Source organism: Ambystoma mexicanum, chromosome 1p, assembly GCF_040938575.1.
Source record: "Ambystoma mexicanum isolate Mex_15411 chromosome 1p, UKY_AmexF1_1, whole genome shotgun sequence".
Classification (NCBI taxonomy): Eukaryota; Metazoa; Chordata; class Amphibia; order Caudata; family Ambystomatidae; genus Ambystoma; species Ambystoma mexicanum.
Window position 1 is genome coordinate 805,161,596 of NC_090921.1, and position 19,491 is coordinate 805,181,086.

At 41.0% G+C, this 19,491-nt stretch overlaps 1 protein-coding gene across 1 annotated transcript in view; it reads right to left on the reverse strand.

Moving 5' to 3' along the window:
- Positions 1-569: 569 nt before the first annotated feature.
- LOC138513272 (uncharacterized) overlaps positions 570-19,491 on the reverse strand; it is a 69,179-nt gene continuing 50,257 nt past the window's right edge. The window contains exon 6 of the mRNA XM_069628021.1: positions 570-1,301. Coding sequence (XP_069484122.1) covers positions 1,212-1,301 — 90 coding nt within the window. The 3' untranslated portion in view covers positions 570-1,211. The remainder of the gene's footprint in view (positions 1,302-19,491) is intronic.

Here is a 19,491-nt window from a genome sequence, read left to right on the forward strand (position 1 = left end):
GTCTTGAGTTATTTTCTGAATTGTAGGAGCCTGGTGGAGAGTCTGATGCTGATGGGGAGGATGTTCCATAGTCTTGGGGCGTAGGCAGAGAAGGCTTTTTTCTGGTCCTTTCCTTTTTGCAGCTGCGGATTTCAAGTCTGCATGTGTCCTAGCTTCTGGTGGTGCGCTGTCCGCCTGAGATGCCGAGTTCCTCCACGAGGTAGCTGGTTGACTTGGGGACGACTGCCTTATAGATGATGCAACAAGACTTGAATACAAAATAATAACTATTCGCACTCGGGACAACATCCCCTGGTCATGAGGAATACCCGGCCAGTGACGGCCCTGAGCCTTTGCCCGGGCCCTCACTTTGCTTGGTCCTGTCTAGGCTTGGGCTGGCAGGCTGTTACCGACCCTTTGCGCCCCCCCCAATGCTGGCATGATTGCTACAATAACTTGGCAAATTGTAGATTGAGCAATAACCTACCATATAGTATCATATAACATTGAATATGACATATGTCATTATTTTATGAAAACAACAACTATTAAATGAGATTTCGTAAATTTATTAAATGAGATTGATTCACTACAGTTCATCATCATTTCCATATTTTGAGTAATTGATAACAAAAGGTTGATCTAACAAAGGAGCCCAAGGTGAGAATATTGTACGTTAAGTAGGAGTTCAGACACCTAGTGGTCAAGTGTTCACATTATTCTCCCTTCCGCAGAGTCACATACAGGTTCTGTATTTATATTTTGATTGCACTAATTATCAGTAATTCCATTAAAACCATGTAATAAACATTTTACTAATTAACACAGAAATCTTAATACAACCCTACTACATACTATGAAAGAAAAGCAATTTAAATGATCATTCACACCCATGTTCCAAAAAGCAATATCTGTCAAAATATTACAAATCATATTTAAAAATAAATGTTCAGAGGCTATACATTGCTTGTGGGTTTGCTTTATATTAGTCAGGCATGAGTGTAAAGATATATCTGTTCATAGTCTTTTCGTAGTACATTACTTTATAGATCTCCCTGTAGCCCATGTTTACAGTGCTAACCATCAAAATAAAAAACGACGCCAAGACTAAGGTACCCTATAACTAACGTTAGGGGGAAATTAAAACTCAGACTATATATGATGTCCTAATTGTTACTCTTCTGGCGTGGTGCTCTTCTTGGAGAAGGAGGTTCAACCACCGAAATGTCGAGTCATATTTTACTGCCACCGGTCTCTCCCTTCTTCTTCTTCCTCTTAAGATTCTTGGTGTCAAAATCGAGGTATGTGTAGACGATGTCACCCTGTGTACAAACGTTAATGAAATAGTGCATGTTATTTTTAATTTATTGTATTGGTTTGAAATCTTATACAATATATCAAAATATTGAACAAAAAGAACAAAAATATCAAAAGAATCCCACAAAATTACAATCATAAGAATTAAATCCCTAGCTGTACAGCCTATACATAATTAGAATACATCATTGATAAATAGTGTATGTGTAAAACAGGAGCAACTGAAATATTCAAACAATGAATTATTGGCAAAAAGTGGCATGTAATGCTGGAATATTTTAACAAGTGCATTCTGGGTATTTAACCACTTCACCTCCAGACAACAGCATGTTGGGCCAAAAAACAACAGAATAATGCAGCAGATACAGGTGTTGATCAAGTTGATGTCAACAGAGAAAAACAATGCTTTCAAAGGTGCCCTGGGAGGTTGATTCCATTGAGGTCAGTGAGATAACTGTGTTTGTTGGAGGCCTGAATGTACGTTCACAGGTCTTAAAAAATTAGGCTGAATTTTGAGATATGCGTAAACTGGTCATACACGTCTCATCAAACGTGCACTTTTATTCTTCAGAAGGCCTTGGTATACTTTCCTTGATGAAAGATGAAACAAGTTATAGGGTTTGAATTTCCCTATATAAATCAGAAATGTGCAATAAGGGCACTTGTGGTGGCCATCTTATATGTGAGATGTCTATTTGTTTTGTCATTTGGGCTAATTGTAGGTATGAAGCGATAGAACTCCAACATTGTATGGCTTTTTATTGCTGTCCCTATCAATGTAAATTTTAAAATGATAGATTTTGCAGTTTTTTGCGAGTGCAAAATCTCTGTAAACTGGCAGACCTGCTTAAACCTACTCATGAGTAGATTTCTGTAATTTAGGATAATTAAGATATATATTTACTACATTTATAGTAGTTTAACTTACTCATGAGTGGATTCCTGTAATTTAGGATAATCGAGCTATATATTTACTATATTTATAATAGTTTAACTACTCGCAGATTCATACACCTGATTTGGCCTGCAAACCTCAACTCACACCCAATACTGTTCCCAAGATCCTCTGCCTTTGGAATGTAATTATTGAACAAAAGGGTGAATGCGTCACACAGAAACACTACAAAAAAACATAATAACAATAAAAAACAATTCCATCCAGGATGCTTTACAAAGGGTACAGTGAAATACTTTGACATCAATGATTCAGTTTAGGATTGGAGGTCTATTTGGGAAGAAATGGCCCTCATTATGAGTTTGTCGGTAAATCAATTGATTTGGTTACAGTTACCACCCTTCGGTCCAGTGGATTTACCACAGGATTAAGAGTGTTGCCATGTGGTATAAGTCCCCATTTTCTGGAGTCCACAGAACTCTATAAGGAGTTTTCCAGATTTACCATGAGCAGTACTTCAATGCAGTAAATTCAACGATTTTTGGCGGTAAAGTGGATGATTTACTTCCAGATTTTTGCTGGAGGCACATCCTTACTCTTACCGCCAAAACTAGTGGTACAGTGGTTTGGTAATGAGGCAGTAAAATTGCTGCAGCAGAATTGCCTCCACTTTATCACCATTTTTGGCTACACCATCATAATCATAGTCTTAGGAGGATAGCTCAGGGGCAACATGCTCGCCTTGGAAGCAAGATGACACAGAGCAACACAGGTTCGATCCACAGGTCTGCTCTGAGAAACCTCTGAGTATTAAGCGTGTTATAAATAACATATCATAACATATCATATCATAATGATGGCCACAAATGGTGACAATACAGATTAATAATGCACGTTATGTACATTATGTGCAGATACAAATAATAAACACATTAAGTACCATCATACACAGGTGAGGTCCATGTCTGAGTGCCACTGCGTCCCGGGAGGATAGCTCAGCGACAACATGTTCACCTTGGAAGCAAGACGACACAAAGCAACACCGGTTCGATCCCTGGGTCCGCGCTTAGAAACCTCTGTGTATTTTTAAGCGTGTTATAAATACGCAACTAAGATAAAAATAAACTCCAATTGCGCATCTGTCAAGTCTTCTTTCTTGAAGGAAAGATCACAATGGCAACAAGCCCAAGAAACCCAAATAATTGTCTCCTAGAAGCAAGACCTACAGATATAAGTCTTTGAACCACAATTTGTTGAACAGGTAGTAAGGTGAATGGACAACACTATGACGGAATGCATCCATATGTGCTGCTATGGTAAATCGCCCTCAGTAAAGGGAGATTGCCACAGAGTGGCAGCACCAAGAAGACAGGTGAGACGAGTGGCATTGGTAGGGGCAGGGTAGTTCAAAAAGAAAAAGAGAAAAAGGTTTTCATATGTAAACAAGTATTTTAAGCTCTATGTAGAGAAAGTAGAAAGCACAAAGAACTTCCACAGATTGGAACAAAAAGTATACTCATACAAAGACAAATTATCGGAGGCGAATTGTAACTTGTAATGTGAATTGTCCAAACACAAAAACAAAGAGAAGTCTATTGTTGAATACATGGAGGGATGAATACTGAGGCAAATTATTATTTAAGGAAATACGCTTAAAAGAGTAACGCCTTTCAGGGCTTTCAGAATTACTAGCCAGCTGCAGTAATCATAGCTGCCAAGGCAGCCAAACTAAAGATTAGAAGGGATGTTACAGATGAAACAGCAAAATGGGTTATAGCAAGACTAGAGCCACTGATTCAGGGATATGAAGGATTAATGGAGTCAGTTATTAAGGCCTAAACATAGACAATCCTACACATATGCAACAACCTAACATGGACGTTACACAGTTTTCCGACTCATTGTGCCTGAGGAGACAATATTGCATTAGACATACACTTAAACAAATACTACGGATACAGTAAAGCCAGGCTGCCACCCATGGGAAGACAATATCTTTGATGAAAACTATGATCATGGATCAATGGCTTGTTGATCAATGGAGAGTTCTCTACCCCAAAGATAAGAAATGCACTTTAATTCTAACAGACGCAGATTCAAGAGTTGATCGCTTTCTAATATAATTTGCCAAATCCCAGGGAATTTTTTAGATATAGAATTAAGGGGACTCTCCAAATGCTTCTCATAAAACTGTTTGCTGAAGCCTATGAATTTCACAGAAAGGCAGATAATGGACGTTTGTCCGAAATCTTCTCATGGACCAATAATATAAAACAATCTTGGGCTGAAAGATTGATGACTACATTAAGCATAATCAGAGGTTTTCTGGACGCAATTATGATTTGGGACACATTTAATAACTATATAAGAGGCTAGATCATTGCTTATGGTATTCACAGAAAGTAGAACAATATATGTGTAATAATGTATTTAAAATAAGAGACACAGAGGAGATAGACAATCAGAAGGAGTATGGTGGGAGAACATACATGAGACCATATGGGATTGTAATCTGGCCTAATGACAAATGGTTCATAGGCAATGGAGACAAAACCAAATAGCTATCTGTGAACATTTTGACAAGGGAGGAAAATGGCTATCAATGCAATCTAATAATAGAGGAGCAAAGCAAAATAAGAGCCATTGGAAGACAAAGCACTGGACTAATTACTAACAACCCGGATCAGATGTTTTCAGAATTTTGGGAGAATTACAAAGATTGTATAATCACGCAGAACCCTTGAACTCCAATGTAACTCTTGAGGAAATATAAGAGGTATTGGGTGGAGTGCTTGACCCCCAAATTATGAAAAACAAGGAGTTTTCCTGCATTCTAAACAGTACAAAATTGAACAGTATACATCATTTATAATAAACATTGAATGCAAAAGTAGAGGGCAACATGTACAACAGGTAAGGTTTTCTTTAGACAAGGACATGGTGTAAACGTAACCATCAGTGAAAAATATTAAATGAACAAGATCAAAAACAGGTGATAATTCACAATAGTTTTGAAGTAAATATTTACATAAGAGTAAACATGTGGAAAATCCTCTAAATACAATGCATAGTAAGAAACAATATGCAGATAAATCCTAAATAGGAGTCAATGGGTGAATAGCACAGATCACAATTCAGTACAAATAAGTTCATAAAATCTCAACAAGTATACATTTTTGGGTTTTAAAGAGTTTTTTGGAGACATCCATGGTATGATTCCCTGGAGTGTGTCCAATGCGGAGTCTTCCTGACTTCGGGATTCGGTCTGCCTCCACTAAGTGAACAGAGAACTTCGTTGGCATCCTCTTGTATCACTCTACTTTTCCCCAACTGCCGGTGGGCGTTTGAATCTCTTGCACTGGAGACTTCGGATGCTAGCTTCTTTCTCCAACAGGTCTGGATACTGCTGTGCTGGCCACCACTGTGCTTCTCATTATGGCTGCGTTCGGCTCCACGACTGGACGTGACACATCTGATAGCCCTTTGTTCATTTTTATACATTGTATCCCGTTCTTCTCATGTCTCATGCGGATTGCACAAGTCCTAATTCTTTGTTACGGATTTTTTCCTCATGCCTCCTTGGGGCCACGGCGTACCAGTGTTATCAAAGTCAATGATCTTCATGTGTTCTTCCTCTTCTTAGTGCTTTTGGTTTTAGGCCCTATGTTACAACAATACCTAGGTTTGCTTTCAATGTATTAGGTCTGTACATTAGGGAGGGCTAAGGAGTGTCAGGGAGTAATAACATTCAAGGGGCTATACCCCGGGTGATTGTCCTTATCCCCAGAGGGGGAGTAACTCCCCATGAGGTCCGCCCACATTAAACCCCCCATAGGGGGACTATTGGGTAGTGACTGCATCTCCCTAGCCTCATGGAAAAGGGCTCTGCCATGGGGAGAAGTGAAGACGATGTGTGAACCACCACATATCCTTCCCCTAATGCTGCTGGCTTCCCCATCTCCCTCTAAGAGAAATCGGGAAACAAAATCGAAATGTCCCTGTTCTTTGCCTTTCCTGTGTTCCAAGTGAAAACAGAAAGGCTGGAGATCAAGGAACCAGTGCATTATCCTTGGGCTTGTCTCATTCCTCAGACTGAGCCAGGTGAGTGGTGAGTGATTGGTTATTAAGGTACCTGTTAGGCGTATTTTAAATACTCCACCATCCAATTGATTGCTGGGACTCCAGTTTGATGGTGGCATAATGTATTTTCCATTGCAAGAGCTTCTGGCTGATATATAAGACTGGATGCTCTAGCTCTTCATACTCCTAGGATAGAACGGCCCCTATGCCTACCTTGGAAGCATGCATCTGGAGGATGAACACTTTATTGAAATTGGGAACTTTCCAAACAGGCTCTCTACATAAGATGGGTCTCAGTGTATTAAAACGTGCCTGATCTTCCTTCTGCTATCAGAGTTTTTGTGGCTCAGCATTTTTCAATTTATCAGTGAGGCAGGATGTTATGGCTGAAAAGTTGGGAATAAACCTCTGGTAATACCCAGGCAGCCCCCAAAAAGTCCTTAGGTCTCTTTTGGTCTTTGGGGGAGGTGTTTCTTGTACAGCCCTGACTTTTTCCAGTTGGGTTTGGACCAGCAGATTTCCCACAAAAAAGCCTAGATATTTTACCACTGACTGGGATAAATGACACTTTTTGGGATTAGTGGTAAAGTCGACTTGCCTCAAAGCATGGGTGATCTCATACAAGTGGAACATGAGATCCTCCCAGGTTTTGCTGAGGATCACGATATTGTGAAAATACATGCCACAACAGTGGGAAAAGGGTCGCAATATATGGTCCTTCAGTTACTGAAAGGTCACTGGGACCCCATGAAGTCCAAAGGAAAGGACTTTGAAATGAAATAACCCTTTGAGGTGGAGAAAGCCATCTTTTCTTTATCAGAAGGGTTCAGTGGCATCTACCAATAGCCTGTGGTTAAATCAATCATGGAGATACATGGAGCCGCTCCGAGTCGATCAAATAGGTCATCAATCCGAGGCATCAGATAATTGTCAAACTGGGACACAGCATTCAACTTGCGAAGTTTATACAAAACCTCCACGACTGATCAGGTTTGGCCACAGGAACTACTGGAGACAATCACACACTCTGAGATGGTTCAATTATGTCTGCAGTGAATATTTTCTCCACTTCCTGGAGGACTATCTCCTTTCTCGCCTCTGGAATTTGATAAGGCCTTAAATTAATGACTTTGCCTGAGGGTGTGTGATTGTAGTGTTTGGCATCTTTCACTCACCCGGGTTTATTACTGAAGACATCTGGGAACTGATGCAGCAAATCCTAGGTATATTGTTGTTGTTGCTTAGGGAGATCAGAGAGGATCAAACTACATTCAGCTGTTAGTGCAGAAGAGGATTCTACTGGGTTCTCCTTCCACTCCTTTAGGAGGTTGATGTGGTATATTTGGGATTTTAAGTCTCCTTATGGTTAAAAGGACCTATCCTTTCTAAGATTTCATATGGTCCATAGCATTGTGAAAGCATTTTGTGCTCTGAGGTGTGTAAGAGTACCAATACTTTCTGCCCGATGCAAAAAGACTGTAAAACAGTCTTCTTGTCATAATGACTCTTTTGGCCTTCTTGTGCCTGTCCTAGATGTTGTTTTTGGATTAGATCCTGCACTATGGTCATGTGCTCTTTGAGTCTCGGAGCTTTTTGGGACACAGGTAACACTGCCTCGTCTCTTTCCTCCCCGGTCTCCCAGAGCAAACCCTATGGAGGCTTGGTGAGCTTATCTGATGAAAAAAAGGGCCCAAGGGATCATTGTCTCCCAGTTGCGTCTATCTGCTTCCACTAGCTTTTTCAAAATGTTTTTAAGGTTTTATTAAAATGGTCTACTAGGCCGTCTGTTTGAGGATGGCACACAGAGGTGCGTAGGGTTTTTATATGGAAGATCTCCTTTACCTCTGCCATCAAATTTGACATAAATGTACTCCCTTGATCAGTCAACATTTCTCTTGGGAAATCTACCCATGACAGAAAAATGAGTGTTTAAGAATCTTTTGTGAGATATCATTTTTCAATGGGAAGGCTTCCGGGTACTGGATCTCATAATCTAGTATTACTATAATATACTTATTCCCTAGTTTGGATGGCCCCAACGGACTCACTATATCCATGCCAATTCTAAAGAATGGTACCTCTATTATATGGAGGGGTTGTAGTGGTGCAGATGGAGGGGAGTGTGGAGCTGTTTTCTGGCATAGGGGACATGTGGCTATAAAGTTCTTAATATCAGCATAAACCCCTGGCCTCTAAAATATGTTGATAATCTGCCGCTGTGTTTTTGCTGTTCCCAAGTGGGCCAAAGTCAGATGGGCATGAGCCATTTTGAGGACAATTCTCCTATGACTTCTAGGGATGACAATCTGGGTCCTGGTTAACCCTTCTGCTGTCAGGTATTCCCTAAATAGAAGGCCTTGTTTTAGAAAAAAAAATGTCCCATTCATAGACCTTCCTTTCTCTTCGGGCACTATCTTTAGGAAGGCTTCTCATAGGATAGGATAATTTTGCTGAGTGAAAGATTAGGCAGAAATTATCTATGCCTCTTCCCCAGTAATTCTCTTGGTTACTGGTGTTACAATAGCAGGGGGTTCCTCATCAGCCTCTCCAACACCTTTAGTGCCTTTTTTTGTGACTTCTTATTCCTGAACCTCTATGAGTTTGGGAAAAAGGGCTGCTTCTTAAATTCCCTAGGTGATATTCTCGCAATTTTTTACATGGTAAATGTGTTTCGCATTATTCTGTATTAATATCTTTATGTCACCCCTGTAAGTCTGTGTCTATTACTCCAGCCATTACATCCAGGCCATATTTCCAGGCTAAAACGGATTTTGACAGTAGGTGGATGTAGGTACCCTTAGGAGGTGACAGAATTAGTCCTGTGGGGATCAATTGGCATTCTCCTACTTCTATAGAGACATCCCAATTGCTGTGTAAGTCACAACCTATAGATTCACTAGTAGCTACAGTGGGATCAGTGGCCTGACTGCTTAGTTTGGAGTGTTTCAGGGTTCCACAATTTATAGCAGTTGGGTCAGAACCCACTACTGACACCATATATAAGGGTATCAAATAAGAAAGCTGACACAAATGTGGCATGGTTTTGTTAAAAACATTTATTTCCCAAATAGAAAAAAAACCCTGTCGGTCCCTATCTCTAAGAGGGGATTCCCTGCCTCAAATTAAAACAAAAGGAATTTTTAGAATGTCCGTCAAATCAAAGTTTCACCGCCCTGTGTCAAATCCTACACTAACCTTCGCACTATTACTAAAGGATTGCAATTTGAATTGGTTGTTTACAATTGGTTATTTATAACGCGCTTAATACCCAGAGGTTTCTAAGCGTGGACCCGGGGATCGTACCTGTTTGCTCCGCATCATCTTGCGAGCGCATTGCCCCTGAGCTATCCTCCCGAGACCTGGATAAACTAACAGAAAGTTCCTTCTTCAGGAGAACAGTTCCCTTCTCCTGCTTCTTGTGTCCAAAGAATGCTCTCTTACAACAGGAATGCCAGGGGGATTGACTCACTTCCCCTGGTTTATGGGTTTCACCCAGTCTTTAAGTTATTTCCTGTCCAGGAAAGTGCCTCCCTTCTCCTGGTTTAGATTTACACAGTTTCCAATAAAACCAGGGGGCATGATTGCCTTCCCCTGGTGTCTCCAGAGCAACTCTCAGATCAGGACCAGGAGAATACTTCTCTTTTCCTTACTTGATACAGTTCACCATAAGGCCAGGGAGAATGACTCCCTTCCCCTGGCATCTTCAACAGAAGTCCTGGGCCTGTCACAGGAGAATGACTCCCTTCTCCTGGTGTTGCAATACAGCCAGGGGGAAAGATTGGCTTCCGCTGCTGTGTTTATTACAGCTCTTTGTTTGACACCCAGATAATTACTCCCTTCTCCCGGTATTGCTTGGCACAGTTCTTGCTCACTGTTGAGGTTCCAGACCCTTATCTGCTGGCCAGTGGTTTCCACGCTATCACTGCACCGAAAACAATTTTATTTGATACTCTCTTTCTCACTGCTGGGGTCTCAGACCCCTCTCTGGTAGCCAGTGGTTTCCTCATTACAACTGCATCGAGGAAGTTTCCCTCTGATGCTCTCTTTCTCACTGTTGGGGTTCCAGACCCTTCTCTAGTGGCCAGTGGTTTTGTTACCGCTGCCCCAAGGAAGATTTCCTCTGATGTTAGCTTTCTCACTCATGGGGTCCCAGACCCTTCTCTCAATATGCCCATTAACATCCTCGCTAATACAGGGCCAGGGAAAAGCCTCTGTCTTAATCCCTGGGTATCCTCCGGTTCTTGTGTACCTCTCCTTACCTCTTATGGGGCGCAGGTACATTGCTGGGACTTCTTGGGACCGGGTCACACTCCTACGGCTCTGTGGGCATCTCTCCTCTGTAATCATGGCTTTGCAGCATCTTCCTGGCTTTGGGATTCGGTCCGCCTCTAATCTGCGAGCGTAGAACTTCTTCAGCATCCTCTTGCCACTCCCCCCTTTTCCCCAGCTGCTGGTCAGCGTTTGAATCTCTCACTCACGCTGGAGACTTCAGATGCCAGCTGCTTTCCCCAACAGGACTGGATACTGCTGTGCCTGAAACCAATGTGCTTCTCGTTATGGCTGCATTTGTTTCCATGGCTGGGCTTGACACATCTGATATCCCTTTGTTCCAAATTATGAACTGTATCTATTTCCTCCCATGAAGATTCCACAAGTCCTTCTCCTTTATAAGGGATTTAATCCTCAAAAAGTGACAACACCTTGTGAATCGTCACATAAAGCAGTGGTACTAGAGTTTGAACCTCTTTTTTTCCCCACACAGGCATACTTGTAATGAGGACCAATATCTATATAAACTGCTTAGGTATGTTTCTGTACTCAGCCAATTCAAGTCATCAGTGTCAGTTTCCCCTCTGCTGTCCAAATGGTAAAGTGCACTTCTGTGTGCCCTTCCACTTCAATAACAGCTACCTGCTTAACAAACAGAATGAGCACGGTTTTATACAGTCACCTTCACCTTCCACTGTCCCAAACATTTAGAACAATTTCAAGTTACTTCTCTTCACACAGGGCACCGTGGTTCCATTGTCAATGAACAGTTAATTACCGGCTCAACGTTGCAATCTCTAAAGAGCGAAACGCTATAGCATAAATGCCTCCTCACGAGCTAAAACTGAAAGTAGGTGCTGTAATTGAAAGTAGGTGCTGCAATCATGCTACTACACAATCTTATGCCATCACGGGGACTCTGCAATGGAACAAGGATGACAATTAGGCATCTACAAAGACACATCATAGAAGCCTGTGTCATCTGTAATCGGTGGAACTTAGACACTGGTATTATACGGGGCATACTTCTCATTCCATCTGATACAAATTTGCTTTTCAAATTCAAAAGAAGACAGCTACCTAAACGTTTAGCCTATTTAATGAGCATTAATAAGGGGCCTACACCCCCTTCCTGGAAGTGATTGGTGGTCATTCTGATATTTAAGAAGGGGAGCAGACGTGACCTTATGAATTACCAACCGATATTGACATTTAATATCTGCTATAACAGCATATCTTATGCCGGGAACTGCTAGTGCTTAATACAGTATTACCAACGTATTAGCAAAACAATTGTTTCTTATAAGAGCAGAATTAGTAGGTTTCAGTAAAACAAGGATTTGTGGTGTGGGAAATATGACAGAATATATACACAGAGTTAGCTCTATTACTTATATAGCCACCAAATTATCCCTCCCATTAACAAACAAAAAATGGCATTTGACAAGCTTCTGTGGGATTTTCTATGGGTGACAATGGCAAAGATGTGAATAACTGAAGATTTTGGAGAGGCACTTAATACTCTTTAAAAGAACGCACAAGCAATGGTTATAGTTAATGAGCAAATATTAGAAACATTTCCAATAGATAAAGGGGCCTGTCAATACTGTCCGCTTTTCCCATTATTCGCACGATAGAGAGAACATTTAGAATGGTCTATAAGAGATTAGAACTAATTAACAGTGTTTTGTCACATAAGTTTCAAAACAGATTCCTTCTCCACATTATGCAGATGTGCTGCGTGTATTGTTCAAAGTCCATGTAAACACGTAAATAACTACTATTACTCGGCACTGATGATATTAACATTTATAGGGCATGGGATATTCACTTACCACACTAAACCTTCTTACATGCACTGAAATCAAGCAGAGCATACCATAATGGAGGGAACCAGAAGAGTTACTTAGAAATCCGCATTGCAAGGCATTCAGAAAACATGTTCAAGGAATATTGTGAAAAAGTCATGATGCAGAGTCAAATGGGTTTAATACATTGGTAAAACGACAACATTCTCCAGTAGCTAGAAACAGAATTGTGAAAATAGTCACATCACCAAAATATATATGTGTCACTATTTATTACATTAACACTTTATAATCCCCAAGGTTTTCCTCAGAAATAACTGTATTTTGCAAATACCTTCATGGAGGACAAACAAATATCTCAGTGGTCATTGGAAAGTCTTGCAAGACCAATGAAGGATATCATTTATTCTAGAGAGTATTATAAGGCTACCAACCGATACATGAATGAATTCACAATTGAAGAATTCAAACCTACATCAATTTCCTACAAACATGGTCTAGCCACACTCGCCAATAGTTAATACACCAATAATCGAAGGAAGCGGTAAAAAGGAGATATTAGAATTTAGGAATTTAAGGATTCTCTAAGGGTCTACAGGGAGAAAAGAGCAAAGGGCTGAGCAAAAGACACAAGCCCAATATCGGGCAAAGCTGGTAGGAAACTTACTTAACAATGGTAACATAACAAATGAATCTTTAAATGCAGATATCATACTTACCCTATCATATATTCAGTATGAAAGGACCTGATCTTTCAGTCAGAAAGAGACTAGCCAGAACCTCCGTAAATCTTGTCAACTAAAGCATATTTTTCAGGGTAAGATTAAGGAGCACCACATCTATAGGTTCTAGAGTGTTCTCATTGGGCATGGGAGTAGAAGGGTGACAAACCCATCCAGCGAAGGCAGCAGGACCTAGACATTCATATTTCTATTTCAGGTTGAAACAGTATACTCCAAAATTTGCTGACAGCTTTGATTGAAATAGCATTTATCCGTAATAATTGATAATTCTCCACCTCCTTTTTTCACTGCAGGGTTTAGCTAATATGAAAAGAGAAACAAGAATGCAGTGTTTTCGATTTAGCATAACTTAGTAACATCTTATATACTTTCTCTATTCTGATATGGGGTGTTTAGGAAATTAAAATTGGTACTATGTCGGAGGATGAAGGAAACTTTACAGGTTATGGCCAAAGGAGAGAAGATTGTTCAGGGAAGAGCAGATTTAGAATCATTTGTAAAAGTACACATTGGTAAGACTTCATATTCTTAGAGAAAGTGGCATATGGAGAAATGTAGGGAAAGTGCCAACATTAGGGTCACATAGAAATTGATTCTTTGTGAAGTAAAGTGTAGGGCTTGTGATAAATGTAAAACCTGACAATGCTGATAGAAAATAAAAGGAAGGCTAACACGGTTGAATATGAATAACCTAGAGGGAAACATTGATATGTGCAACACTGTTAACGGTAAGGTTGAATTTTAGCCTAAAGATGACGTTGAAGCATTTATTAAATATATATACTTAGTAGAGAAAATCACACAAAACACCAATCATCTGAGTTTCTTTCCTTGCTGGATTTCCTCATACAATGAATGAAGCTGGAGATTATTTTATGCAGCCATTTACTCAACCTGAGATCAGATTGGCTTTAGGTTCCTTGAAGTCTGGCAACGTGCTGGGCACTGATGGCTTAATAGATGAGTTCTTCAAAATATTTGACACTCACACAACGCCTAGCCCTTTAGAGGTTTTTACAGAACATATGGATAGAGGTCTGGCATGAGAGCTTTCCAGAAGCCATGATCGTACTCATCCCAAATGAAGCAAGGTCCTGGAAACTTGAAACAACCTCCCCAATTACTCTCTTAAATGTTAGATGTAAACTGTTTGGAAAACTCCTTGCCACGCAACTGTTCTTCCTGAAGCAAATGACTCTAGATTGAATAGGTTTGGTAAAAGGCTGACCTGACTCATGAGAATTAAGGCTGCTTTGCAATGTTAAACTTAGATGAATGTAGTGAGCTGTTGCAGCTCAAGACGCTGAGAAAACAATCATTCACATGGAGTGGCCATATCTTTGAGTGGATCTTGAATGGCATAGGATCAGTAGCAAGGGTATAGATTTGATTAATATCCTATAGGCTGCTCCAAAACCCACCTTATGTGTTCTAATCGATTGTGGCCTGATGCCTTTGAAATTGTGAGAGGGACTTGTCAAGGTCTTCCTTTTTACCCACACTATTTGTACTGGCACTTTAACCACTTCTGGAACATATCAGAGCAAGTGGGGTGTCAATAATATCACGATTGGGCCAAAATAAAGTATAAGATGCAGCCTTCAAGGTTGACATCTCTCTCTTTATTTCTAAACTAGATGCACATCTGCTGGATACATTCTGTCCAATTTCTGCTTAAAAACTGTCTCACCCCTATGATATAACTGTTCCCTAATGCATCAATGTGAGGTAGGGATGGGGAACAGAACGATTTACAATATTTCATTCTTCATAGAACATTGGGCAGTACAGTGAATGCGACCTGCAGAAGCTGTCTGGCAAAGCTAGCATGGTTTCTGGCAGGAGGGACCAGGGGCGTCATTTGAGACTGTGCTTATTATATGTCGTGTCATGTTATGTAAGATGCTAGTTGAACAGTGCATCATTCCCCAGTTGCATGACTTCCTTGCATTGATGGTTAACAATGGGGGTGAGGCGTTATTTCTCAAGGGACTGTTGTCCTGAGGGAATATTTCAGCATCTGTTATCGAACAACGAACACACCGAACATCAGCACAGGACTTGGAAACAGCATTTGCCCCTCCCACTAACACTCTCTCCCCCTTTTCTCACAGAGCCATGAGCAGCGAGGCCAACAAAAATATCTGAAGTGCTCTATATAAAACCTCTTTAAATTACATTACATCACTGTACAAGGTGACTATAACATGCATATAATGCATTATCTGGCATTATTTGGCATGACTCTTGCCTTTGAGGGTACATTTGGCATGATTTGGCAGGGATTTAGGTTGGTTGCCTTTAACAGAAAAGTTTGAGGCCGAAAAGACCGTAGCTAACTTGACCGTTATGGTCAAACAACCCAAAGTAAATGCCTCCCCAAACATACCCCACAATCACCCCACCTTTTTTCTTTTAAAGGCACACCTTGTTGTGTGCCGCCGACTACCTGTGGCACCGGTTCCCTTCACTTACGTGCTTGGGTACCGGAGCCGCAGGGTCCTTTCCTTTTTTTAAAAACTTTATTCCCGTATGCGTGGGACACCCCGCAACCCCCTGAATCCTAAGATTCTGAACATGAGAAGCGGGGGACTCCCCCGCAATCCCCACTATTCATGTTCAGTATTTTCAGATTGTCAATGGAAATGCCCAAAAAGACTGCATCCATTCGTACGAATGGTACAGGCCTTTTTTGGTATTTTGTACCATTTGTACAAATGGATACAGTCTTTTTGGACGTTTCAGGTTGGCAGCACCTACATTCATGCGTCTGCACCTTACATCTATTCAATATACCGTACACACATGGCATTAAGCGGCATGAGCACACTGGAAGGGGGAGCTGGCCAATCAGGATGCTCAGAAATCAGGCTGCATTGTATGGTACAAGTCTGTGTTCCAAGCAGCCTGTGTAGCCAGCGCTGGTGACACTCTACCATCCAAATTCATTCCGAACAACCCCAACATCTTTGCACCTTTTCTAGTTTACTTCATTAATTCTTCTTTTCTATGTAGTTCGGTTCTGGACTGTCTTAAATCAGTCGTGGTTACCCCCTTGTTGAAAAAACCAGGCCAAGACCGTCAGTCCCCTTACTTGCGACCCGTTACCAACACCTTTTTCTTGTTAAAGATGATTGACAAGGTCGCCACAATCCAATTTCAAGCACACTTGGAATCAAGAGACACTCTCCATCCCTATCAATTGGGTTTTCGGGCAGCGCACAGCACTGCGACCGCTATGATAGACCTTCAGAACAAGATGCTCGCCACAGTTGAGAAGAGTAGGGCTGGACTGCTGGTACTTTTGGATATGTCAGCTGCTTTTGATTTACTAGATCATACCTGCCTCCTAAAACGTCTGCTACAGCATGGTCTCTGTTCCAGGGACGCAGTCTCCTGGATATCCTCTTTCCTTGGTAACCGGACATCTAGAGTGTGTTGGGAGCAAAGCCTCCTCGGGTGCCACACTGATCCAAGAGGGAGTTCCCCAGGGGGCATGCTTATCACCTGCACTGTTTATCTTGTTCATTCGACCTTTATGTGACCTACTCACCATCTTGAATGTCAAGTTCTGCAACTACGCTGAGGACACTCAGCTTCTTTTTGAACTGAGTGGTAACTATGAACAAGAATACGGACAGTCGCAATATGTGTGTAGCATAGTTGACGACTGGATGAACCTAAATTCCCTATGCCTAAACCCATGGATAACTCAACTGATGAACTTCGGCTCCAAGCAGGCTAGAAGCAAATTGCCGGATAAATATTCATCCATGTCCATCAGTCAGAGCCCTATTGATATCCAAAACAAAGTCAAAACTCTGGGCATCTATATGAACGCTGAGGTAAATACTTCAGCCCAGGATGATGGAATTATTCACGGTGCATAGTGTCACTTGAAAGTGCTCAGGCACTAAAAGTCGTTCCTAACTGAAAAGAACTGTGTTACTCTAGCAGGGGCAATCATTTTGCCCTGGCTAGATTATTGCAATGTGTTGCTGCCTTGAGTCTCATTGCACTGCACAAACCTCTTGCAAACCATTCAAACGATGCGGTTCTAACGAAAAGAGATCATGTGTCAGGTGTGCGGACAAACCGGCACTGGGTGCCGTTTAAGGCTCTATCACTTGTCCACAAATGTGTCTTTGGCCAAGTGCTACTCTATTTGAAGAACCACATTACCCCATATACCCCTCCACCGTCACTCCGCTCAAGTTGCTGCCACCTGTTAAAGGTCCCTCAAGTAAGGAAAAGTCGAGGTGTCTGGAACTCTTTTGCTCGATTGCTGTTCAATTATTGTACGCTCTTCCTCTGGCACTGTGGTTGGAAACAAACCAACTGCTCTTTAGAAAATGTCTAAAGACACACTTATTTACTTAGGACATCTTGTTCCATCTTTTCCTGCATTTTGTGTTGTCTCGTCTTGCTGACCTTTTGCGTGTTTGTGTTGCGCCCCGATGCCTATGGGCTTTCGGCATCTCATATATGAATAAATAAAAATAAATAAATAAAATAAAAAATCTATATGTTGTAATATCTTTCATTAGCTTGAAGTTCAGAGGAATCAGAGGCTTCACTTGGCATAGGATATCAGTACCTGTTTCTGTGAGGATGTACTTTTCATATTGTGACGACATCAGATATAAAATGCATAATATTGCAGCACAAAGGCATTGTTGGCGACACACAAAATATATAATGGCTGCACCTGGACATGTGATGTTGTACTTAACATATTATGATTATTGCATGTGAGCCGATAACATTCCTAAGATGGTAATATGTACATAACTACACTTGGCATATTATGGCAGAACCTGAGGCTATGTAACTCTATTTAACGTATTTTGACTATACGTTGCAGTTGAGACTATACATGGCATGTCATCAACTTCAACTGGTTTCTTCTTACTAGGCAAGGGATGTGAGCATCAGTGAGGCTTGGTCTTTTATAACAATTGATGAAAATGTGGGCGAAGCCAAGGGCCATGGCCAGAGGGCCCCGGAAGATTATATAGCATAACAAAACTCTTGAAATTCAATTTAAAAAAAGGATTCATACAGAAATAACATTTTTCGAATTACCACAACAAACCTCATGAAATTGAGCAGGTGTGGAAAGTGATGACCCTCTTAACTGTGAGTCCCCCGTAACTCAGCCCATGAGCACATACATGACATCACAGCAGGGAGTAACAATTAGGTTCATAATTAAATCATCAGGAACTTCTCTAGAGGAATTCTGAGTTAAGATGGTGGAAGCTTCCCACAACTGCTGAATTTCATGGGTATTGTTAAGATAAATTAGATAATCTGAGCAGATAGTAATGTTTTTAATATGCCAGTCTGTATGGTTATCGCATAGCAATACAATTTCACCTGTGCAGAGAGCATTGTGAGTACGTCAGAATAAAAGAAAAATACCTTTATTTCCTCATGCCACGTCAAGCGCTGCGAAGAAATCGCCCTGTCAATCCCAATTCACATATACATTAATTCCACACCTCTAACTCCCCCGATCCTGTGCTTGCTCGTCATTTCTTTGATGTCTATTGTGTGTATATGCAAGCATGCACAAAGAAAAGAGGATCCGTAGATGGAACCCTCCTGTCCCCTGCACACCTTACAATCCCGTCAATTGACGGTTAAATCGTTAGTTAATGAAAATTTGCTAATACGTTCTTGTTTAGTCTATAAGTTCAAAAAGGAACAGCTATAAACATAACTGTAGTACAGAAAATGTGTTTAATGATTAAAAGAGAAAAACATATTCGTCAAAGAAAGTACAGTTCAACTTATAAAATGGCTGCTGGGGGTCACGTAACTAGTTAGCATGCAGGAGTCTTGTTCGTTATCGGAATTAACCAGACAAATCGCTCCACCAACTAAGAACGGCCATGCGACCCCCAGCAGCCATTTTTTAAGTTGAACTGTACGTTCTTTGACCAATATGTTTTTCTCATTTAATCATTAAACACATTTTCTGTACCACAGTTATGTTTATAGCTGTTCCTTTTTGAATGTATAGACTAAACAAGAATGTATTAGCAAATTTTCATTAACTAATGATTTAACAGTCAATTGACGGGATTGTAAGGTGTGCGGGTGACGGGAGGGTTCCATCTCCTGATCTTCTTTTCTTTGTGCAATTTTATTGTGGTGGCTGTGTCAGGGCCACTTTTCCTCCCCTGCACATAAAACTATTAAATACCTGATTCTTTACCATTCATTGAACAATCTTAATCTAGTCAATCCAGGTGTGCTCCACCTAACCCTTCGTTTTTATGCAAGCATGGCCATTTCAGTCGCCCCACAATGAGGAGACAGGAGAGTACCAGAGATGCCATCTCCAAAGAAGGTGTGGTTGCCTGGGGTGCGAGGTTAGTGAACTAGAAGGAAA